The following is a 26,553-nucleotide window of genomic DNA, read 5'->3' as shown; positions in this document are numbered from 1 at the left end:
GGGCGATTGAGTTATATCTACATAGGTTGTTGTTTGTCTGGAAGGGTACACCACAGTGTTTAAATGTCGACTGGGCGATTGAGTTATATCTACATAGGTTGTTGTTTGTCTGGAAGGGTACACTACGGCGTTTAAATGTCGACTGGGCAATTGAGTTATATCTACATAGGTTGTTGTTTGTCTGGAAGGGTACACTACGGCGTTTAAATGTCGACTGGGCGATTGAGTTATATCTACATAGGTTGTTGTTTGTCTGGAAGGGTACACTACGGCGTTTAAATGTCGACTGGGCGATTGAGTTATATCTACATAGGTTGTTGTTTGTCTGGAAGGGTACACTATGGCGTTTAAATGTCGACCGGGCGATTGAGTTATATCTACATAGGTTGTTGTTTGTCTGGAAGGGTACACTAAGGCGTTTAAATGTCGACTGGGCGATTGAGTTATATCTACATAGGTTGTTGTTTGTCTGGAAGGGTACACTATGGCGTTTAAATGTCGACTGGGCGATTGAGTTATATCTACATAGGTTGTTGTTTGTCTGGAAGGGTACACTATGGCGTTTAAATGTCGACTGGGCGATTGAGTTATATCTACATAGGTTGTTGTTTGTCTGGAAGGGTACACTACGGCGTTTAAATGTCGACTGGGCGATTGAGTTATATCTACATAGGTTGTTGTTTGTCTGGAAGGGTACACTACGGCGTTTAAATGTCGACTGGGCGATTGAGTTATATCTACATAGGTTGTTGTTTGTCTGGAAGGGTACACTACAGCGTTTAAATGTCGACTGGGCGATTGAGTTATATCTACATAGGTTGTTGTTTGTCTGGAAGGGTACACTACAGCGTTTAAATGTCGACTGGGCGATTGAGTTATATCTACATAGGTTGTTGTTTGTCTGGAAGGGTACACTACAGCGTTTAAATGTCGACTGGGCGATTGAGTTATATCTACATAGGTTGTTGTTTGTCTGGAAGGGTACACTACGGCGTTTAAATGTCGACTGGTCGATTGAGTTATATCTACATAGGTTGTTGTTTGTCTGGAAGGGTACACTATGGCGTTTAAATGTCGACTGGGCGATTGAGTTATATCTACATAGGTTGTTGTTTGTCTGGAAGGGTACACTACGGCGTTTAAATGTCGAATGGGCGATTGAGTTATATCTACATAGGTTGTTGTTTGTCTGGAAGGGTACACCACAGTGTTTAAATGTCGACTGGGCGATTGAGTTATATCTACATAGGTTGTTGTTTGTCTGGAAGGGTACACTATGGCGTTTAAATGTCGACCGGGCGATTGAGTTATATCTACATAGGTTGTTGTTTGTCTGGAAGGGTACACTAAGGCGTTTAAATGTCGACTGGGCGATTGAGTTATATCTACATAGGTTGTTGTTTGTCTGGAAGGGTACACTATGGCGTTTAAATGTCGACTGGGCGATTGAGTTATATCTACATAGGTTGTTGTTTGTCTGGAAGGGTACACTACGGCGTTTAAATGTCGACTGGGCGATTGAGTTATATCTACATAAGTTGTTGTTTGTCTGGAAGGGTACACTACGGCGTTTAAATGTCGACTGGGCGATTGAGTTATATCTACATAAGTTGTTGTTTGTCTGGAAGGGTACACTACGGCGTTTAAATGTCGACTGGGCGATTGAGTTATATCTACATAGGTTGTTGTTTGTCTGGAAGGGTACACTACGGCGTTTAAATGTCGACTGGGCGATTGAGTTAAATCTACATAAGTTGTTGTTTGTCTGGAAGGGTACACTACGGCGTTTAAATGTCGACTGGGCGATTGAGTTATATCTACATAAGTTGTTGTTTGTCTGGAAGGGTACACTATGGCGTTTAAATGTCGACTGGGCGATTGAGTTATATCTACATAGGTTGTTGTTTGTCTGGAAGGGTACACTACGGCGTTTAAATGTCGACTGGGCGATTGAGTTATATCTAAATAGGTTGTTGTTTGTCTGGAAGGGTACACTACGGCGTTTAAATGTCGACAAAAATCTGGAATCTGGAATCTGTACAGGAACTTCACTTCTGAAGCCGAACTAACGTCCACCACCAGGTGACCAGAACTGCCTGCTGCTCAGACCACCCTCTCCTAAAAAAAAAAGTACTTTAAATTTGAAATACCGTGATTTACCAAGACATTTAAGTAGAAAGAAAACAACATATTCCGCTCGGGAATCGACTCTTAAAAGTCTGGATTTTTGGAACGGAGGAGACTGATTCGTTGCCGTAAATAGTGAGCAAGTAATGGAGAGAGGGGAGGGGTACAGTATAGGCAGGTTGGCCACAAGGCAGACTGAGTCAGAACCGGAAATAGCTGGATCTCACAATGCAATGCTCTATTTTGCCATTTCTTTCTTTGCAATGTCTCACAACTTCAGTAAAGCAAGGCCTGTGGATCTATAGGATGTTTCAGGAGCTACCTACTGACATGTTTCTCCCCTGTTTCATTCATTGAGTTCCACAGATAGCCCTCTACACTTCATGGACACACACACACACTCACTCTCTTTCTCTCTCTCTCTCGCTCAGATATCCCTCCCCTCTATATAGTTACCTGGTAACAGGGTTTGGTTAAAGTTAACAAGTCCTTGTCTTGCTGTTCATGTTTAATTGGCCCTGTGACATCCCAGCAAACCAAAATTGGTTCTGTCAAAGCTCCCAGAACATTTGTTAGGTTGCGGCAAATGTTCTCATAACACCAAAACTGTCCAGTTGTGGTTATGATTATACATTTTTTGTCTAAAACGTCCGCCTGATGTTGCAAGAATATTCCCAGAACACATTTTTTTAAATATTCTTTGAAGGTTCCCAGAATGGTTGTGTCTGTGGGAACATTAGGCTTATGGAACAGTTTGGTGGGAACATCGTAGGGACATCACAAAATATATGTTCCCAAAACACAAAAAAACTGTCCAGTTGTGCAGATGATCATACAATGTTTCTTTTAGGGTGAAAAAACAACAACATTCACTCGATGTTACACTATTATTGAACACTATTATTGAACACTATTTTTAAACACTATTATTGAACACTATTATTGAACACTATTATTAAACACTATTATTAATCACTATTATTACACACTATTATTAAACACTATTATTGAACACTATTATTAATCACTATTATTAAACACTTTTATTGAACACTATTATCAATCACTATTATTAAACACTATTATTAAACACTATTATTGAACACTATTATCGAACACTATTATTGAACACTATTATTAAACACTATTATTAAACACTATTATTGAACACTATTATTAAACACTATTATTAAACACTATTATTAAACACTATTATTAAACACTATTATTAAACACTATTATTAAACACTATTATTGAACACTATTATTGAACACTATTATTAAACACTATTATTGAACACTATTATTGAACACTATTATTGCACACAGAGTAAGTCCATGCAAATTATTGTGACTTGTTATGGACATTTAGACTTTCCATAACAAAAGGGGTTGAATATTGACTCAATACATTTCACCTTTTTCCTTTTTAATTCATTTGTAAAAAACTAATTTGTGAATAGTCTCTGAAGGCACTGTTAACCGAATGAGAACCTTAACGGAATGTTCTGTGGTCTTTTTTTTCTTTAGATGTTGTGAACAATGTTTAGTGAATGTCAGGACAACATTTAAAGGATATTCATTTCAAACATTATCTTGGAAGAAAACATATTATTGGAATGTTTGTAGGACGTTATCATCCTAATGTTAGCTAAAACCCTAACTAGGACTTAATGTGAATGTTCGCTAATGTTTTGAGAATGTTCCCGGGTTTGCTGGGATGTCTGTGACAGAATGATTGTGAGTCATCATGTATGAATCCATTGGGGTGTGAGGGCAGTTTGGGTTCTCGCTCATAGCAGGTGCCCTGAACTATGCTTGTGTGGTGGGAGTGTCAGGTGTAATGGTCGTGAGTGTCCTCACTTATAGCAGGTGTCCTGGACTATGCCTGACTGGCTTGGTGATTGACTGGCTAGTTATTTATTGAGTGTACAGATGTAGGATCGTAACTAGATCACCCTGTTGAGAACATTTAAAAAGGCTTCTGAAGTTTGTAATTTACATTTTTAAATGTCAGACTTGATTTTCCCAAAAAAGGATCAACCCAACAAAAATGTCCATTAATTATAATTAACATAATAATTCACATTTCCTGTTGCTGCAGGATTATTATTAGTAAACTGGCTCAAATAAAGAGCCTACATAGGTTCAAAGATTTAATGACAAAGGTTAGGTGATGTCTAAAGCTGTTGCTTTGGTACAGATTGTTTTTTAGTGTCTTGGGGAGAGAGTGTCTATACAATACATAATACAAATGCTCATCAATCTACACACAATAGCCCATAATGACACAGAGAAAACCGATTTTTAGAAACACCTTATTTACATACAGTACCAGTCAAAGGTTTGGATACACCTACTCATTCCAGGGTTTTTCTTTATTTTTACATTTGTGGAATAATAGTGAAGACATCAACATGATAAAATAAACATATGGAATCATGTAGTAACCAAAAAAGTGTTAAACAAATCAAAATATATTTCATTTTTGAGATTCTTCAAAGTAGCCACCCTTTGTCGTGATGACAGCTTTGCACACTCTTGGCATTCTCTCAACCAGCTTCATGAGGTAGTCACCTGGAATGCATTTCAATTAACAGCTGTGCCTTTGCTAAAAGTTCATTTGTGGAATTCCTTTCCTTCTTAATGCATTTAATGATAATCTGTTGTGTTGTGATAAGGTAGGGTTGGTATACAGAAGATAGTCCATAGGACTAGGAGCAGGAAATCAAGTACAGGGAGTGAATATTTAATTAATAAAAAAAACATGGAACAATACAAGAAACACGAGAAGCGTACAGCCATGAAACACAGAGTCAATAAAGCCTGGGGAAAGAACCAAATGGAGTGACAGTTATAGGGAAGGTAATCAGGCAAGTGATGGAGTCCAGGTGAGCGATGAGGCGCTGATGCGCGTAACGACGGTGACATGTGTGCGTAATAATGAACAGCCTGACGACCTCGAGCGCCAGAGATACGTTACAGAGTTGCTCCAGGGGTTTGTTCCACTCAACACTGCTGTAAAAATGTGTTCTTACCAGATAGACTCTTCCATTTAAAAACAGGCGATATCAGAGTCTGGCTCTGGTGCCGTGTTGGTGGACATCTCTAATATAAGTTAAATAATTAGGTATGTACCTGGGGGCTGAGTCAGTAATAATTCTATGAACCAGACCATGTTGAATTAATATTTTTTTTTTTCTACAGATAGCCAGTTTAGCTGATTAAAATGCTTGACTTCCTGATGAGTACGAGCGGGGAGTTTAAATACAATTCTCACAAGTTTGTTTTACAGCTCTAGGTTTGTTTTTTTGATTTTAACCAGGTAGGCAAATTGAGAACAAGTTCTCGTTTACAACTGAGACCTGGCCAAGATAAAGCAAAGCAGTTCGACACAAACAACAACACAGAGTTACACATGGAGTAAAACAAACATACAGTCAATAATACAGTAGAAACATCTATATACAGCATGTTCAAATGAGGTGAGATAAGAGGTAAAGGCAATAAATAAAGTAAAGTAATAAAATAAAGTAATTACAATACAGCAATTAAACACTGGAACGGTAGGATGTGCAGAAGATGAATGTGCAAGTAGAGATACTGGGGTGCAAAGGAGATTGCAGGTGGTTGCAGCTCTATGTTGCAGCTCTATGTTGCAGCTCTATGTTACAGCTCTATGTTGCAGCTCTATGTTGCAGCTCCGTGTTACTGAGGTCAAAGTGGAGCACTATGAGAAAATAGGTTGTCATTTCAGATGCAGACAGTCAGAGGAGTGGACAAGGTAACATTCTGTCATTCTACCCCTGAACAAGGCAGTTAACCCACTGTTCCCCTGAACAAGGCAGTTAACCCACTGTTCCCCTGAACAAGGCAGTTAACCCACTGTTCCCCTGAACAAGGCAGTTAACCCACTGTTCCCCTGAACAAGAAAGTTAACCCACTGTTCCCCTGAACAAGGAAGTTAACCCACTGTTCCCCTGAACAAGGCAGTTAACCCACTGTTCCCCTGAACAAGGCAGTTAACCCACTGTTCCCCTGAACAAGGCAGTTAACCCACTGTTCCCCTAAACAAGGCAGTTAACCCACTGTTCCCCTGAACAAGGCAGTTAACCCACTGTTCCCCTGAACAAGGAAGTTAACCCACTGTTCCCCTGAACAAGGCAGTTAACCCGCTGTTCCCCTGAACAAGGCAGTTAACCCACTGTTCCCCTGAACAAGGCAGTTAACCCACTGTTCCCCTGAACAAGGCAGTTAACCCACTGTTCCCCTGAACAAGACAGTTAACCCACTGTTCCCCTGAACAAGGCAGTTAACCCACTGTTCCCCTGAACAAGACAGTTAACCCACTGTTCCCCTGAACAAGGCAGTTAACCCGCTGTTCCCCTGAACAAGGCAGTTAACCCACTGTTCCCCTGAACAAGGCAGTTAACCCACTGTTCCCCTGAACAAGGCAGTTAACCCACTGTTCCCCTGAACAAGGCAGTTAACCCACTGTTCCCCTGAACAAGGCAGTTAACCCACTGTTCCCCTGAACAAGGCAGTTAACCCACTGTTCCCCTGAACAAGGCAGTTAACCCACTGTTCCCCGGGTGCCGAAGACGTGGATGTCGATTAAGGACAGATAGACGGGTAGCATACCGTTCTACGCAGGGCTGAGGAGTGTCTTATTATTGGGTGTTGGTCGCAAGGTAGAAGTAGGTCTACACACCATGACTGTACTCTACAGATGGTTGTCCCACTCTGACCTCTGACCTGGGAGACGAGGCCTGTACAACCATGTAATCCCCAGCGTCCACCCTGCGAGTCAAACATCACCTATAACGAAACAGCTAATCCACACACTTCTCCTCTCCAGTCTATACTGGAGGTTAAAACCCAGTCTCTCAGACACTGAACCAGTCTATACTGGAGGTTAAAACCCAGTCTGTCAGACACTGATCCAGTCTTACTGGAGGTTAAAACCCAGTCTGTCAGACACTGAACCAGTCTATACTGGAGGATAAAACCCAGTCTGTCAGACACTGAACCAGTCTATACTGGAGTTTAAACCCCAGTCTCTCAGACACTGAACCAGTCTATACTGGAGGTTAAAACCCAGTCTGTCAGACACTGAACCAGTCTACACTGGAGGTTAAAACCCAGTCTGTCAGACACTGAACCAGTCTTAACTGGAGGTTAAAACCCAGTCTCTCAGACACTGATCCAGTCTTACTGGAGGTTAAAAACCAGTCTGTCAGACACTGAACCAGTCTTAACTGGAGGTTAAACCCCAGTCTCTCAGACACTGAACCAGTCTACACTGGAGGTTAAAAACCAGTCTGTCAGACACTGAACCAGTCTATACTGGAGGTTAAACCCCAGTCTCTCAGACACTGAACCAGTCTACACTGGAGGTTAAAAACCAGTCTCTCAGACACTGAACCAGTCTATACTGGAGTTTAAAAACCAGTCTCTCAGACACTGAACCAGTCTACACTGGAGGTTAAAACCCAGTCTGTCAGACACTGAACCAGTCTATACTGGAGGTTAAAACCCAGTCTCTCAGACACTGATCCAGTCTTACTGGAGGTTAAAAACCAGTCTGTCAGACACTGAACCAGTCTGTACTGGAGGTTAAACCCCAGTCTCTCAGACACTGAACCAGTCTGTACTGGAGGTTAAAACCCAGTCTGTCAGACACTGAACCAGTCTATACTGGAGGTTAAAACCCAGTCTGTCAGACACTGAACCAGTCTACACTGGAGGTTAAAACCCAGTCTGTCAGACACTGAACCAGTCTACACTGGAGGTTAAAACCCAGTCTGTCAGACACTGAACCAGTCTATACTGGAGGTTAAACCCCAGTCTCTCAGACACTGAACCAGTCTATACTGGAGGTTAAAACCCAGTCTGTCAGACACTGAACCAGTCTATACTGGAGGTTAAAACCCAGTCTGTCAGACACTGAACCAGTCTATACTGGAGGTTAAAACCCAGTCTGTCAGACACTGAACCAGTCTATACTGGAGGTTAAAACCCAGTCTGTCAGACACTGAACCAGTCTATACTGGAGGTTAAACCCCAGTCTCTCAGACACTGAACCAGTCTATACTGGAGGTTAAACCCCAGTCTCTCAGACACTGAACCAGTCTACACTGGAGGTTAAAACCCAGTCTGTCAGACACTGAACCAGTCTACACTGGAGGTTAAAACCCAGTCTGTCAGACACTGAACCAGTCTATACTGGAGGTTAAACCCCAGTCTGTCAGACACTGAACCAGTCTATACTGGAGGTTAAAACCCAGTCTCTCAGACACTGAACCAGTCTACACTGGAGGTTAAAACCCAGTCTGTCAGACACTGAACCAGTCTATACTGGAGGTTAAACCCCAGTCTGTCAGACACTGAACCAGTCTGTACTGGAGTTTAAAACCCAGTCTGTCAGACACTGAACCAGTCTGTACTGGAGGTTAAAACCCAGTCTGTCAGACACTGAACCAGTCTATACTGGAGGTTAAAACCCAGTCTGTCAGACACTGAACCAGTCTGTACTGGAGGTTAAAACCCAGTCTGTCAGACACTGAACCAGTCTGTACTGGAGGTTAAAACCCAGTCTCTCAGACACTGAACCAGTCTATACTGGAGGTTAAAACCCAGTCTGTCAGACACTGAACCAGTCTATACTGGAGTTTAAAACCCAGTCCGTCAGACACTGAACCAGTCTATACTGGAGGTTAAACCCCAGTCTCTCAGACACTGAACCAGTCTACACTGGAGGTTAAAAACCAGTCTGTCAGACACTGAACCAGTCTATACTGGAGGTTAAAACCCAGTCTGTCAGACACTGAACCAGTCTACACTGGAGGTTAAAAACCAGTCTGTCAGACACTGAACCAGTCTATACTGGAGGTTAAAACCCAGTCTGTCAGACACTGAACCAGTCTATACTGGAGGTTAAAACCCAGTCTGTCAGACACTGAACCAGTCTATACTGGAGGTTAAACCCCAGTCTCTCAGACACTGAACCAGTCTATACTGGAGGTTAAAACCCAGTCTGTCAGACACTGAACCAGTCTATACTGGAGGTTAAAACCCAGTCTGTCAGACACTGAACCAGTCTACACTGGAGGTTAAAACCCAGTCTGTCAGACACTGAACCAGTCTGTACTGGAGGTTAAAACCCAGTCTGTCAGACACTGAACCAGTCTATACTGGAGGTTAAAACCCAGTCTGTCAGACAGTCTGTCAGACACTGAACCAGTCTATACTGGAGGTTAAAACCCAGTCTGTCAGACACTGAACCAGTCTATACTGGAGGTTAAAACCCAGTCTGTCAGACACTGAACCAGTCTACACTGGAGGTTAAAAACCAGTCTGTCAGACACTGAACCAGTCTATACTGGAGGTTAAAAACCAGTCTGTCAGACACTGAACCAGTCTGTACTGGAGGTTAAAACCCAGTCTGTCAGACACTGAACCAGTCTATACTGGAGGTTAAACCCCAGTCTGTCAGACACTGAACCAGTCTGTACTGGAGGTTAAAACCCAGTCTCTCAGACACTGATCCAGTCTTACTGGAGGTTAAAAACCAGTCTCTCAGACACTGAACCAGTCTATACTGGAGGTTAAAACCCAGTCTGTCAGACACTGAACCAGTCTATACTGGAGGTTAAAACCCAGTCTGTCAGACACTGAACCAGTCTATACTGGAGGTTAAAACCCCAGTCTCTCAGACACTGATCCAGTCTATACTGGAGGTTAAAACCCCAGTCTCTCAGACACTGATCCAGTCTATACTGGAGGTTAAAACCCAGTCTGTCAGACACTGAACCAGTCTGTACTGGAGGTTAAACCCCAGTCTGTCAGACACTGAACCAGTCTATACTGGAGGTTAAAACCCAGTCTGTCAGACACTGAACCAGTCTATACTGGAGTTTAAAACCCAGTCTCTCAGACACTGAACCAGTCTATACTGGAGGTTAAAACCCAGTCTGTCAGACACTGAACCAGTCTATACTGGAGGTTAAAACCCAGTCTGTCAGACACTGAACCAGTCTACACTGGAGGTTAAAACCCAGTCTGTCAGACAGTCTGTCAGACACTGAACCAGTCTACACTGGAGGTTAAAACCCAGTCTGTCAGACACTGAACCAGTCTATACTGGAGGTTAAAACCCAGTCTGTCAGACACTGAACCAGTCTATACTGGAGGTTAAAACCCAGTCTGTCAGACACTGAACCAGTCTATACTGGAGGTTAAAACCCAGTCTGTCAGACACTGAACCAGTCTATACTGGAGGTTAAAACCCAGTCTGTCAGACACTGAACCAGTCTATACTGGAGGTTAAAACCCAGTCTGTCAGACAGTCTGTCAGACACTGAACCAGTCTATACTGGAGGTTAAAACCCAGTCTGTCAGACACTGATCCAGTCTATACTGGAGGTTAAACCCAGTCTGTCAGACACTGAACCAGTCTATACTGGAGGTTAAACCCCAGTCTGTCAGACACTGAACCAGTCTATACTGGAGGTTAAAAACCAGTCTCTCAGACACTGAACCAGTCTATACTGGAGGTTAAAACCCAGTCTGTCAGACACTGAACCAGTCTACACTGGAGGTTAAAACCCAGTCTCTCAGACACTGAACCAGTCTATACTGGAGGTTAAAACCAGTCTCTCAGACACTGAACCAGTCTATACTGGAGGTTAAAAACCAGGAGGAAAACAGGGTACTTGGAATAGTGTATGAGTGTGTACCAAAAGGCACCCTATTCTCTATAGATTGCACGACCTTTGACCAGAGGCTCTATTAGATCCCTATAGGCCATGGTCAAAAGTTGGGCACTACATAGGGATTAGGGGGCCAGACTGGAGCACTGGGAGTATATTGTGTGTTTTAGATGAGTTAAATAAAATGTTATTAGTCGCGTACACATTTTGTTATCGCGGGTTTAGTGAAATGTTCATGTTCCTATCTCCTAACAGTACAGTAGTATATATATATATATATATATATTTCTCTGACTGTGTTTGTTTAATTGGAATAATTGAATCGGAATAGCCCTCTGAGGTAAAATACTAGCGGTAAACATATTTAAGGGATAATTGGGTGTTTTGTGGATTAAGTTAATGATGTGTTTAGGTGATGAGTGTTGGTGGTATAATTTCCAGTATTGATTTTGTGTTGAAGTCTGAGAAGGTAAAATTTGAACATGAAACAACTTAATCCCTTCGTTGAATAAGTTGTGTATGTTCCTTGGTAATGACTACAGACAGGCTTGTTCTATTAGTAAGCTTTTTTTGGGGGGGGACAACTGTGACTTGAGTACAATTTCCATTATGTTTGTTGTGTTTCAACTTGAGAGCTTAAAAGTTTAGCATCTATTGTCTACCATGTTTCTGCACTTATCGTATTGTTACTCAGATCTGTCTCCTCTTCTTCTATCCTCCCCAGAGCCCCCGGTGCCCATCGCTCCCCCCCAGCTCACAGCGGTTGGCGCCACCTACCTTTGGATCCAGCTTAATGCTAACTCCATCAACGGAGACGGTCCAATCATCGACCGAGAGGTATTTCTATTTATTAATGGTTTGGTTTAATAGGGACAGATTGGCTGCGTCCCAGAATGCACCTTCATTCTCTACATAGTGTACTACTTTAATGTGCCTACGGCCAAAAGAAGTACACTTTATACGGGATAGGGTGAAATTTGGAATGGAACCATACTTAATGAGTAAACAATAATGTGATGCATTGCACCATAGTGTTTATAGCAGTATTCACCATAGTGTTTATACAGGTATTCACCATAGTGTTTATACAGGTATTCACCATAGTGTTTATACAGGTATTCACCATAGTGTTTATACAGGTATTCACCATAGTGTTTATACAGGTATTCACCATAGTGTTTATAGCAGTATTCACCATAGTGTCTATAGCAGTATTCACCATAGTGTTTATACAGGTATTCACCATAGTGTTTATACAGGTATTCACCATAGTGTTTATATAGTGTTTATAGTAGTATTCACCATAGTGTTTATACAGGTATTCACCATGGTGTCTATAGCAGTATTCACCATAGTGTCTATAGCAGTATTCACCATAGTGTCTATAGCAGTATTCACCATAGTGTTTATAGCAGTATTCACCATAGTGTCTATAGCAGTATTCACCATAGTGTCTATATCAGTATGCACCATAGTGTCTATAGCAGTATGCACCATAGTGTCTATAGCAGTATGCACCATAGTGTCTATAGCAGTATTCACCATAGTGTCTATAGCAGTATGCACCATATTGTTTATACAGGTATTCACCATAGTATCTATAGCAGTATTCACCATAGTGTTTATAGCAGTATTCACCATAGTGTTTATACAGGTATTCACCATGGTGTCTATAGCAGTATTCACCATAGTGTTTACACAGGTATTCACCATAGTGTTTATAGCAGTATTCACCATAGTATCTATAGCAGTATTCACCATAGTATCTATAGCAGTATTCACCATAGTGTTTATAGCAGTTTTCACCATAGTGTTTATAGCAGTATTCACCATAGTGTCTATAGCAGTATTCACCATAGTATCTATAGCAGTATTCACCATAGTGTCTATAGCAGTATTCACCATAGTGTTTATAGCAGTATTCACCATAGTGTCTATAGCAGTATTCACCATAGTGTTTATACAGGTATTCACCATAGTGTCTATTGCAGTATTCACCATAGTGTTTATACAGGTATTCACCATGGTGTCTATAGCAGTATTCACCATAGTGTTTATACAGGTATTCACCATGGTGTCTATAGCAGTATTCACCATAGTGTTTATAGCAGTATTCACCATAGTGTTTATAGCAGTATTCACCATAGTGTTTATACAGGTATTCACCATAGTGTTTATAGCAGTATTCACCATAGTGTCTATAGCAGTATTCACCATAGTGTTTATACAGGTATTCACCATGGTGTCTATAGCAGTATTCACCATAGTGTCTATAGCAGTATTCACCATAGTGTTTATAGCAGTATTCACCATAGTGTCTATAGCAGTATGCAGCATAGTGTCTATAGCAGTATGCACCATAGTGTCTATAGCAGTATTCACCATAGTATCTATAGCAGTATTCACCATAGTGTCTATAGCAGTATTCACCATAGTGTTTATAGCAGTATTCACCATAGTGTTTATGCAGGTATTCACCATGGTGTCTATAGCAGTATTCACCATAGTGTTTATACAGGTATTCGCCATAGTGTTTATAGCAGTATGCACCATAGTGTTTACACAGGTATTCACCATAGTGTCTATAGCAGTATTCACCATAGTGTCTATAGCAGTATTCACCATAGTGTCTATAGCAGTATTCACCATAGTGTCTATAGCAGTATTCACCATAGTGTCTATAGCAGTATTCAACATAGTGTCTATAGCAGTATTCACCATAGTGTTTATAGCAGTATTCACCATAGTGTCTATATCAGTATGCACCATAGTGTCTATAGCAGTATTCACCATAGTGTCTATAGCAGTATTCACCATAGTGTCTATAGCAGTATTCACCATAGTGTATATAGCAGTATTCACCATAGTGTCTATAGCAGTATGCACCATAGTGTATATAGCAGTATTCACCATAGTGTCTATAGCAGTATTCACCATAGTGTATATAGAGGTATTCACCATAGTGTATATAGCAGTATTCACCATAGTATCTATAGCAGTATGCACCATAGTGTTTATACAGGTATTCACCATAGTGACTATAGCAGTATTCACCATAGTGTCTATAGCAGTATTCACCATAGTGTTTATAGCAGTATTCACCATAGTGTCTATAGCAGTATGCACCATAGTGTCTATAGCAGTATTCACCATAGTGTCTATAGCAGTATTCACCATAGTGTCTATAGCAGTATTCACCATAGTGTCTATAGCAGTATTCACCATAGTGTCTATAGCAGTATTCACCATAGTGTCTATAGCAGTATTCACCATAGTGTCTATTGCAGTATTCACCATAGTGTCTATAGCAGTATTCACCATAGTGTATATAGCAGTATTCACCATAGTGTCTATAGCAGTATTCACCATAGTATCTATAGCAGTATTCACCATAGTGTCTATAGCAGTATTCACCATAGTGTCTATAGCAGTATTCACCATAGTGTCTATAGCAGTATTCACCATAGTGTCTATAGAGGTATTCACCATAGTGTTTATACAGGTATTCACCATAGTGTTTATAGCAGTATTCACCATAGTGTCTATAGCAGTATTCACCATAGTGTCTATAGCAGTATTCACCATAGTGTCTATAGCAGTATTCACCATAGTGTCTATAGAGGTATTCACCATAGTGTTTATACAGGTATTCACCATAGTGTTTATAGCAGTATTCACCATAGTGTCTATAGCAGTATTCACCATAGTGTCTATAGCAGTATTCACCATAGTGTCTATAGCAGTATTCACCATAGTGTCTATTGCAGTATTCACCATAGTGTCTATAGCAGTATTCACCATAGTGTATATAGCAGTATTCACCATAGTATCTATAGCAGTATTCACCATAGTGTCTATAGCAGTATGCACCATAGTGTTTATACAGGTATTCACCATAGTGTCTATAGCAGTATTCACCATAGTGTCTATAGCAGTATTCACCATAGTATCTATAGCAGTATTCACCATAGTGTATATAGCAGTATTCACCATAGTGTCTATAGCAGTATTCACCATAGTATCTATAGCAGTATGCACCATAGTGTCTATAGCAGTATTTCCCATAATTGGTCCTGGGGAACCAAAGAGATGCACATTTGTTTTTGCATGATTCTACTCATCAGACACTTGATGATGAGTGGCTTAGTTAAATCAAGTGTGTTGGACCTGTATTGGACATCCCTGGGACATATCTTCCAACCCTTTTTCCCAGGTGGAGTACCGTACGGTGTCAGGGACCATGTATGACCTACAGCCTGTGGACAAGACCACCCATAAGATAGGTCACCTGACACCAGACACAGACTATGAGATCAGTGTGCTGTTGACCAGGCCCCTGGATGGAGGGACTGGGGCCCCCGGGCCTCCTCTCAGGGCCAGGACCAAGTGTGCTGGTGAGTCCTAAAAAAAAGTTGTATACTAAACACAAGAACGTGCACACACACACACACACACACACACACACATGCTCGAACCTTCACTCCGAGCCGGTGGACCAAGTGCACTGATTTGTCTGAACCGTAGAGATCCTATTAAATTACTAGAGGGGCATTTTTTCATAAACCTTCAGTTCCAGAATGGGGTGAAGAATGGCAGCCATATTAGTCAGGGAGAATTTCAAACCAGTCTAATTGCAATGATTGGCAGTAGAAGTATAATAACTCTGATATGACTTATGCAGGAAAATAAAAGTGAGGTATGTGATATATCAGAAGGTGTGTAATATAATTATTGTCAAACTGAAATATTGTCATATGATTATGAATGCAGTTTATAGGGCTTGTATACCAATTTCTGGTATAAATAGTCTCTAAAATATGTATAAACAGACCATAAATGTCAATATTTTCTGTTTTCTTGGAAGGCTGTGAGTGCTGTGATGCAATATCAGTCCTTGTTGCATTTACGACTTGTCCAAGTCCAATCATCAACTGATTTCAGCCAGTGTATATGGCTGTGGATTGACTACATTGTTTGAATGGAATGCTATGTAAAGGATAAACGCCAACGTTCTGTATATTACCTTGGAAATAATGGAGGAGGCAGAGGGACGAGGCGAGCCCCTTGGCGGAGGTAATTTCTCCAAGGTGATGTACAGAACGTAATGGAGGAGGCAGGGGGACGAGGCGAGCCCCTTGGCGGAGGTCATTTTTCCAATTTTCCTCCGCCCCCCCCTCCACCCTTCCTCCCTCCACCCTTCCCTCCACCCAACCCTCCCTCCCTCCCTCCACCCTTTCCTCCACCCAACCCTCCCTCCCTCCCTCCACCCTTTCCTCCACCCTCCCTCCCTCCCTCCCTCCCTCCCTCCACCCTTCCTTCCTCCCCCACCCCCTCCCTCCTGCCCCTCCCTCCCTCCACCCTCCCTCCGCCCATCCCTCCCTCCGCCCATCCCTCCCTCCACCCTTTCCTCCACCCTCCCTCCCTCCCTCCCTCCCTCCACCCTTCCTTCCTCCCTCCACCCTCCCTCCTGCCCCTCCCTCCCTCCACCCTCCATCCGCCCATCCCTCCCTCCGCCCATCCCTCCCTCCACCCTCCCTCCCTCCGCCCCTCCCTCCCTCCACCCCTTCCTCCACCCACCCTTCCCTCTACCCTTCCCTTCACCCAACCCTCCCTCCGCCCCTCCCTCCCTCCACCCTCCCTCCGCCCCCCCTCCCTCCACCCTCCCTCCCTCCACCCTCCCTCCGCCCCTCCCTCCCTCCACCCTCCCTCCACCCATCCCTCCCTCCGCCCATCCCTCCCTCCACCCTCCCTCCCTCCGCCCCTCCCTCCCTCCACCCCTTCCTCCACCCACCCTTCCCCTACCCTTCCCTTCACCCAACCCTCCCTCCGCCCCCTCCCTCCCTCCACCCTCCCTCCGCCCCCCTTCCTCCGCCCATCCCTCCCTCCACCCTCCCTCCCTCCGCCCCTCCCTCCCTCCACCCACCCTCCCTCCGCCCCTCCCTCCCTCCTCCACCCTCCCTCCGCCCCTCCCTCCCTCCACCCCTTCCTCCACCCACCCTTCCCTCTACCCTTCCCTCCACCCAACCCTCCCTCCCTCCACCCTCCCTCCGCCCCCTCCCCCTCCCTCCCCCCTCCCTCCACCCTCCCTCCGCCCCCCTCCCTCCCTCCACCCCCTTCCTCCACCCACCCTTCCCTCCGCCCCCTCCCTCCCTTCCTCCCTCCCTCTGCCCCTCCCTCCCTCCACCCCTTCCTCCACCCACCCTTCCCCTCTACACTTCCCTCCACCCAACCCTCCCTCTACACTTCCCTCCACCCAACCCTCCCCCTCCCTCCACCCTCCCTCCGCCCCTCCCCTCCACCCTCCCTCCGCCCCCTCCCTCCCTCCACCCTCCCTCCGCCCCTCCCTCCCTCCACCCCTTCCTCCACCCACCCTTCCCTCTACCCTTCCCTCCCTCCACCCTCCCTCTGCCCCACCCTCCCTCCGCCCCTCCCTCCCTCCCCCTCCCTCTGCCCCTTCCTCCCTCCCTCCCTCCCTCCCTCGACCCTCCCTGTCTGTGCTTTATGTCACTGCGTCTGTTCGTCCTTTGTTATTATTCATAATCATTGCTACTTGGGCACTTCATTATACATTGAGTAATGTTTCTAGTGACAAAAAGACATGTTATTTCAATCTTTTGAGAAATAGGGAATGAATAATACAAGGATGAAACCAATTTGAATGAAACTGAAGGGACTGTTCTTCCTCCCTGGAATCCATGTTTTTAATATATTTTCTTTGAGGACTCCAAAAGATATTCCCAAGGATTTTCTGATTGCTTTTTTTCTTCTCTCACTGTGTACCTCTAGTGGATGTACAATCACATGGAAGACATTGTGTGTAGATCTCTTTTGTCCTTGGTCTCTCTGTCTCTCTGTATAGGGCCATTCATGAAATCACGACCGTCTTACTTTATGTCACCTTACCGGTCTTTACAACCAACATGCTGCTCATTTTAGTGTTGCCCTGAGTGAAATTCAACTACTTCTAAATGTAGCTCAATTCAGGCCCACTGCTGTTACATCTGAACCTGTGAATGTGTGAATTCACTGATTTAGTTTAGTCCTGTACAGTAGAACCCAATGGGTCCAGGTCTCGCTGTCACATATGTACCTGTCATGTGTGAATTCACTGATTTTGTAACGACGTTCTTCTGTTGAAGGAGGAGCGGACCAAAATGCAGCGTGGTGGTTACTCATGTTTATTAATGAAAATACGACTAGACATGAAATAACTGAATGTACAAAACAACAGACGCAACGTGAAAAACTATACAGCCTATCTGGTGAACATAAACACAGAGACAGGAACAATCACCCACGAAACACTCAAAGAATATGGCTGCCTAAATATGGTTCCCAATCAGAGACAATGAAAATCACTCTGATTGAGAACCGCCTCAGGCAGCCATAGACTATGCTAGACACGCCACAAAACCCCAAGACAAAAACACACCACAATAACCCATGTCACACCCTGGCCTGACCAAACAAATGAAGATAAACATAATATATTTCGACCAGGGCATTACAGAACCCCCCCCTAAGGTGCGGACTCCCGGACGCACATCAAAACAATAGGGAGGGTCCGGGTGGGCATCTGTCCATGGTGGCGGCTCCGGTGCTGGACGTGGCCCCCACTTCACCGTAGTCCTCCCCCACCCTGTCCGCTTCCGTGACCTCCTAGCCACGGCAACCCTGCTAAATAAAATGGTACAGAGGGGCAGCTCGGGACAGAGGGGCAGCTCGGGACAGAGGGGCTCCTCAGACTCCGGCAGCAGCGCCGGACAGGCGGGAGACTCCGGCAGCAGCGCCTGACCGGCAGGAGACTCCGGCAGCAACGCTGGACAGGCGAGAGACTCCGGCAGCAGCGCCGGACAGGCGAGAGACTCCGGCAGCAGCGGAGAGGAGGAAGGCTCTTGCAGATCCTGGCTGACTGGCGGATCTGGAGGAGTCTGGTTGACTGGCAGATCTGGAAGAGTCTGGTTGACTGGAAGATCTGGAAGAGTCTGGTTGGCTGGCAGATCTGGAATTGTCTGGTTGACTGGCAGATCTGGAAGAGTCTGGCTGACTGGCAGATCTAGAAGAGTCTGGTTGACTGGCAGATCTAGAAGAGTCTGGTTGACTGGCAGATCTGGAAGAGTCTGGTTGACTGGCAGATCTGGAAGAGTCTGGTTGGCTGGCAGATCTGGAATAGTCTGGCTGACTGGCAGATCTGGAAGAGTCTGGCTGACTGGCAGATCTAGAAGAGTCTGGTTGACTGGCAGATCTAGAAGAGTCTGGTTGACTAGCAGATCTAGAAGAGTCTGGTTGACTGGCAGATCTGGAAGAGTCTGGTTGACTGGCAGATCTGGAAGAGTCTGGCTGACTGGCGGATCTGGAAGAGTCTGGCTGACTGGCAGCTCCTTGCAGACTGGCAGCTCCTTGCAGACTGGCAGCTCTTTGCAGACTGGCTGCTCCTTGCAGACTGGCAGCTCCATGCAGACTGGCAGCTCCATGCAGACTGGCAGCTCCATGCAGACTGGCAGCTCTATGCAGACTGGCAGCTCCTTGCAGACCGGCATCTCCTTGCAGACTGGCAGCTCTTTGCAGACTGGCTGCTCCTTGCAGACTGGCAGCTCCTTGCAGACCGGCAGCTCCTTGCAGACTGGCAGCTCTTTGCAGACTGGCAGCTCTTTGCAGACTGGCAGCTCCTTGCAGACTGGCAGCTCCTTGCAGACTGGCAGCTCTTTGCAGACTGGCTGCTCCTTGCAGACTGGCAGCTCCATGCAGACTGGCAGCTCCATGCAGACTGGCAGCTCCATGCAGACTGGCTGCTCCTTGCAGACTGGCAGCTCCATGCAGACTGGCAGCTCCATGCAGACTGGCAGCTCCATGCAGACTGGCAGCTCTATGCAGACTGGCAGCTCCTTGCAGACCGGCATCTCCTTGCAGACTGGCAGCTCTTTGCAGACTGGCTGCTCCTTGCAGACTGGCAGCTCCATGCAGACTGGCAGCTCTATGCAGACTGGCAGCTCCATGCAGACTGGCAGCTCTATGCAGACTGGCAGCTCCTTGCAGACCGGCATCTCCTTGCAGACTGGCAGCTCCATGCAGACTGGCAGCTCCATGCAGACTGGCAGCTCCATGCAGACTGGCAGCTCTATGCAGACTGGCAGCTCCGGCTGCTCAATGCAGACTGACAGCTCCGGCTGCTCCATGCAGACTGACAGCTCTGGCTGCTCCATGCAGACTGACAGCTCTGGCTGCTCAATGCAGACTGGCAGCTCTGGTTGCTTCATGCAGGCTGGCAGCTCTGGCTGCTCCATGCAGGCTGGCAGCTCTGGCTGCGCTAAACAGGCAGGAGACTCCGGCAACGCTGTAGAGGCGGAAGGCTCTGGCAGCGCTAAACAGGCGGGAGGGGAGACTCCAGCAGCGCAGGAGAGGAGAAAGGCTCTGGCAGCGCTGAACAGGCGGGATACTCTGTCAGCGCTGTAGAGAAGGAAGGCTCTGGCTGCGCTGAACAGGTGCGAGACCCCGGCAGCGCATGAGAGGAGAAAGGCTCGGGCAGCGCTGAACAGGCAGGGGACTCCGGCAGCGCAGGAGATGAGGAAGGCTCCGGGCAGCGCTGGAGAGGCGAGGCGCACTGTAGGCCTGATGCGTGGTGCTGGTACTGGTGGTACTGGGCCGAGGACACGCACAGGAAGCCTGGTGCGGGGAGCTGCCATCGGAGGACTGGTGTGTGAAGGTGGCACAGGATGGGCTAGACCGTGAAGGCGGACTGGAGATCTTGAGAGCAGTGCTGGCACAGGACGTGTAAGGCTAGAAGGTGCACAGGAGGCCTGGTGCGTGAGGCTGGCACCATCTTAACCAGCTGACTAACACGCACCTCAGGACGAGTATGGAGCGCTGACCCAGGTGCCATCAAATCCCCGACACACTCCGTCGGGCGAATATCATGCTTATTAATGCACCAACACAGCAACTCCCTCATTACTCTCTCCTCCAATTTTCCCATTAACTCCTTCACAGTCTCTGCTTCGCTCACCTCCAACACCGGCTCTGGTTCTGGTCTCCTCCTTGGCTCCTCACGATAAACAAGGAGCGTTGGCTCAGGTCTGACTCCTGACTCTGCCACACTCTCCCTGAGCCCCCCCCCCCAATAAATTTTTGGGGCTGACTCTCGGGCTTCCATCCGCGTCGCCGCGCTGCTTCCTCATACCAGCGCCTCTCAGCTCTCTCCGCCTCCAGTTCTTCTTTGGGGCGGCGATATTCTCCAGGCTGATCCCAGGATCCTTCTCCGAACAATTCGTCCTCCCATGTCCATTCCTTCTCCTGCTGCACCTTGGGGCGGCTACTCTCCCCTGGTTTAGCCCAGGGTCCTCTCCCGTCGAGGATTTCCTCCCAAGTCCAGAAAGTCTTGTTACGCTGCTCCTGCTGCGGCTGTTGCCTGTTACCACGCCGCTTGGTCCTGTTGTGGTGGGTGATTCTGTAACGACGTTCTTCTGTTGAAGGAGGAGCGGACCAAAATGCAGCGTGGTGGTTACTCATGTTTATTAATGAAAATTCGACTAGACATGAAATAACTGAATGTACAAAACAACAGACGGAACGTGAAAAACTATACAGCCTATCTGGTGAACAGAGACAGGAACAATCACCCACGAAACACTCAAAGAATATGGCTGCCTAAATATGGTTCCCAATCAGAGACAATGAAAATCACCTGACTCTGATTGAGAACCGCCTCAGGCAGCCATAGACTATGCTAGACACCCCACAAAACCCCAAGACAAAAACACACCACAATACCCCATGTCACACCCTGGCCTGACCAAATAAATGAAGATAAACATAATATATTTCGACCAGGGCATGACAGATTTCGTTTAGTCCTGTACAGTAGAACCCAATGGGCCCAGGTAATTCGCTACATTGTTAACCAGATCCATCTATCAAATGTATTTTATAAAGCCCTTTTTTTTGCATCACGAGTAGTCTTTGAAAGGGTATTTGGTCATTTACTGACCAGAGTTAGTTGGAAAACACAAAAAGGAACCCAATTCAGATCCACTGCTGTCACATCTGTACCTGTCATGTAAACATTCTGTATACTTCTCGTCCTTCTTTGGACACTGTGTTAACTAACCTCCAGACGAGCTTCAATGCCATACAACACTCCTTCTGTGGCCTCCAACTGCTCTTCAATGCAAGTAAAACTAAATGCATGCTCTTCAACCGATCGCTGCCTGCACCTGCCCGCCCGTCCAGCATCACTACTCTGGCGGTTCTGACTTAGAATATGTGTACAACTACAAATACCTGGGTGTCTGGCTAGATTTTAAACTCTCCTTCCAGACTCACACTAAGCATCTCCAATCCAAAATTAAATCTAGAATCGGCTTCCTATTTCGCAACAAATCATCCTTCACTCATGCTGCCAAACATACCCTTGTAAAATTGACCATCCTACCGATCCTCGACTTCGGCGATGTCATCTACAAAACCTCCAACACTCTACTCAACAAATTGGATGCAGTCTATCACAGTGCCATCCGTTTTGCCACCAAAGCCCCAAATACTACCCACCACTGCGACCTGTACGCTCTCGTTGGTTGGCCCTCGCTTCATACTCGTCGCCAAACCCACTGGCTCCAGGTCATCTACAAGTCTCTGCTAAGTAAAGCCCCGCCTTATCTCAGTTCACTGGCCACCATAGCAGCACCCACTGCACGTGTTCCAACAGGTATATCTCTATGGTTACCCCCAAAGCCAATTCCTCCTTTGGTTGTCTTTCCTTCCAGTTCTCTGCTGCCAATGATTGGAACAAACTGCAAAATCTCTGAAACTGGAAACACTTATTTCCCTCACTAGCTTTAAGCACCAGCTGTCAGAGCAGCTCACAGATCATTGCACCTGTACATAGCCCATCTGTAAAAAGCCCATCCAACTACCTCATCCCAATACTGTATTTATTTATTTATCTTGCTCCTTTGCACCCCAGTATCTCTACTTGCACATTCATCTTCTGCACATCTATTCACTCCAGTGTTTAATTGGTATGTTGTAATTATTTCGCCACCATGGCCTATTTATTGCCTTACCTCCCTTATCTTACCTCATTTGCACACACTGTATAATGTGTTATTGACTGTACGTTTGTTTACTCCATGTGTAACTCTGTGTTGTTGTTTGTGTCGAACTGCTTTCTTTATCTTGCCCAGATCGCAGTTGTAAATGAGAACTTGTTCTCAACTAGCCGACCTGGTTTAATAAATGTGTGAATACAGTGATTTAGTTTAGTCCTGTACAATATAACCAACGGGCCCCAGGTCCCACTGTTACATCTGAACCAGTGTGAAGTTGTTTACCACATCAAATCCATCCATGCAAGATAAGTGTACCTTCTGACTAGCCCTACCATCAGGTGGCTTTCTGCTCATAGCAGGGGGTAGTGCATTACAGCAACAGGACTGAAATGCTGCCCGCCGCTTCATACATCATGGAACATTGACTTGAATGTGAATGTCTGTTGTAGTAATACTGTTTCTGTGGTCCCATCCTGGCAGGGGGGTAGTGCATTACAGCAACAGGATATCACAGTGTTTCGCAGCAAAAAGTTATTTTCAACCACTCGAGGCTGAGAAGCATTTAAACATTCGACCCGAGAAGTTATCCCAATACCAGCTAAACGTTTCTGTCAGAAGTTATCCCAATACCAGCTAAACGTTTCTGTCAGAAGTTATCCCAATACCAGCTAAACATTCCCCTCAGACGTTATCCCAATACCAGTGAAACATTCCCCTCAGACGTTATCCCAATACCAGTGAAACATTCCCCTCAGAAGTTATCCCAATACCAGCTAAACGTTTCTGTCAGAAGTTATCCCAATACCAGCTAAACGTTTCTGTCAGAAGTTATCCCAATACCAGCTAAACATTCCCCTCAGAAGTTATCCCAATACCAGCTAAACGTTTCTGTCAGAAGTTATCCCAATACCAGCTAAACGTTTCTGTCAGAAGTTATCCCAATACCAGCTAAACGTTTCTGTCAGAAGTTATCCCAATACCAGCTAAACGTTTCTGTCAGAAGTTATCCCAATACCAGTGAAACATTCACCTCAGACGTTATCCCAATACCAGCTAAACATTCCCCTCAGAAGTTATCCCAATACCAGCTAAACATTCCCTCAGAAGTTATCCCAATACCAGCTAAACATTCCCCCCAGAGCATGTTGGTGTTAGCACATTCCAGTTTATAGAATTTCGCTCTAGATTCAATCCATTTCAGGTAGCATTCTGGATAACGCAGCGGCATGTTAGTGCTTTTTAGAAGTGCATTTGATTTGTACAGCAGAAACATGTCCTCCGTGGAGGACGGCCTACAGTGAGAAACTCTGAAGTTGTACCGGTTTTCGTGGTGGAAGAAGGTGAGGATCAAAGCGCAGCGTGGTAAGGTGTCCATGTTAAATTTATTCAATAACTGAACGCTGAAACAGAAAGTAAACAAAAGCACAACCGAAACAGTCCTGTCTGGTAGAGACACCAAGACAGAAAACAACCACCCACAACTCAAGTGGCAAAAACAGGCTGCCTAAGTATGGTTCTCAAACAGAGACAACGATTGACAGCTGCCTCTGATTGGGAATCATACCAGGTCAAACACATAGAAATAGAAAACATAGAACACAAAACCCAGAATGCCCACCCCAACTCACGCTCTGACCAAACTAAAATAGAGACATAAAAAGACCACGACATGTTTACCATGAGGGACCACAGCATGTTTACCATGAGGGACCACACCAAGTTTACCATGAGGGACCACACCAAGTTTACCATGAGGGACCACACCAAGTTTACCATGAGGGACCACACCAAGTTTACCATGACGGACCAAGGCAAGTTTACCATGAGGGACCATGGCAAGTTTACCATGAGGATGCACACCAAGTTTACCATGAGGGACCACGGCATGTTTACTATGAGAGACCACACCAAGTTTACCATGAGGGACCACATCAAGTTTGCCATGAGGGACCATGGCATGTTTACCATGAGGGACCACACCAAGTTTACCATGAGGGACCACAACATGTTTACCATGAGGGACCACACCAAATTTACCATGAGGGACCACACCAAGTTTACCATGAGGGACCACATCAAGTTTACCATGAGGGACCACACCAAGTTTACCATGAGGGACCACGGCATGATTACCATGAGGGACCATGGCATGTTTACCATGAGGGACCACACCAAGTTTACCATGAGGGACGACGGCAAGTTTACCATGAGGGACCATGGCATGTTTACCAAGAGGGACCACGGCATATTTACCATGAGGGACCACACCAAGTTTACCATGAGTGACCGCACCAAGTTTGCCATGAGAGACCACACCAAGTTTACCATGAGGGACCACGGCATCTTTACCATGAGGGACCTGACCAAGTTTACCATGAGGGACCAGGGCATGTTTACCATGAGGGACCACACCAAGTTTACCATGAGGGACCACGCCATGTTTACCATGAGGGACCAGGGCATGTTTACCATGAGGGACCACACCAGGTTTACCATGAGGGACCACGCCATGTTTACCATGAGGGACCAGGGCATGTTTACCATGAGGGACCACACCAAGTTTACCATGAGGGATCACACCAAGTTTACCATGAGGGACCACAGCATGTTTACCATGAGGGACCACACCAAGTTTACCATGAGGGACCACGGCATGTTTACCATAAGGAACCACAGCAAGTTTACCATGAGGGACCACGGGATGTTTACTATGAGAGACCACACCAAGTTTACCATGAGGGACCACACCAAGTTTGCCATGAGGGACCATGGCATGTTTACCATGAGGGACAACGACATGTTTACCATGAGGGACCACGGCATGTTTACTATGAGAGACCACACCAAGTTTACCATGAGGGACCACATCAAGTTTGCCATGAGGGACCATGGCATGTTTACCATGATGGACCACACCAAGTTTACCATGAGGGACCACAACATGTTTACCATGAGGGACCACACCAAATTTACCATGAGGGACCACACCAAGTTTACCATGAGGGACCACATCAAGTTTACCATGAGGGACCACACCAAGTTTACCATGAGGGACCACGGCATGTTTACCATGAGGGACCATGGCATGTTTACCATGAGGGACCATGGCATGTTTACCATGAGGGACCACACCAAGTTTACCATGAGGGACGATGGCAAGTTTACCATGAGGGACCATGGCATGTTTACCATGAGGGACCACGGCATGTTTACCATGATGGACCACACCAAGTTTACCATGAGGGACCACGGCATATTTACCATGAGGGACCACACCAAGTTTACCATGAGGGACCACACCATCTTTACCATGACAGACCACACCAAGTTTACCATGAGGGACTACACCAAGTTTACCATGAGGGACCACGGCATGTTTACCATTAGGGACCGCACAAAATTTACCATGAGGGACCACACCAAGTTCACCATGAGGGACCACACCAAGTTTACCATGAGGGACCACACCAAGTTTACCATGAGGGACCACACCAAGTTTACCATGAGGGATCACACCAAGTTTACCATGAGGGATCACACCAAGTTTACCATGAGGGACCACACCAGGTTTACCATGAGGGACCACACCAAGTTTACCATGCGGGATCACACCAAGTTTACCATGAGAGACCACGCCTTGTCTACCATGAGGGACCACATCAAGTTTGCCA

At 45.6% G+C, this 26,553-nt stretch overlaps 1 protein-coding gene across 1 annotated transcript in view; it reads left to right on the top strand.

Moving 5' to 3' along the window:
- Window positions 1-26,553, top strand: part of LOC135558338 (receptor-type tyrosine-protein phosphatase mu-like) — a 588,334-nt gene that overhangs the window by 232,046 nt on the left and 329,735 nt on the right. The window contains exons 7-8 of the mRNA XM_064992077.1: window positions 11,563-11,675; window positions 15,052-15,232. Of these exons, the coding sequence (XP_064848149.1) occupies window positions 11,563-11,675; window positions 15,052-15,232 (294 nt within the window). The remainder of the gene's footprint in view (window positions 1-11,562; window positions 11,676-15,051; window positions 15,233-26,553) is intronic.

The sequence above is a fragment of the Oncorhynchus masou genome, chromosome 17 (assembly GCF_036934945.1).
Source record: "Oncorhynchus masou masou isolate Uvic2021 chromosome 17, UVic_Omas_1.1, whole genome shotgun sequence".
Classification (NCBI taxonomy): domain Eukaryota; kingdom Metazoa; phylum Chordata; class Actinopteri; order Salmoniformes; family Salmonidae; genus Oncorhynchus; species Oncorhynchus masou.
The sequence above is the reverse complement of the archived record's forward strand: the minus strand, read 5'-3'. Positions and strand labels throughout refer to the sequence as shown.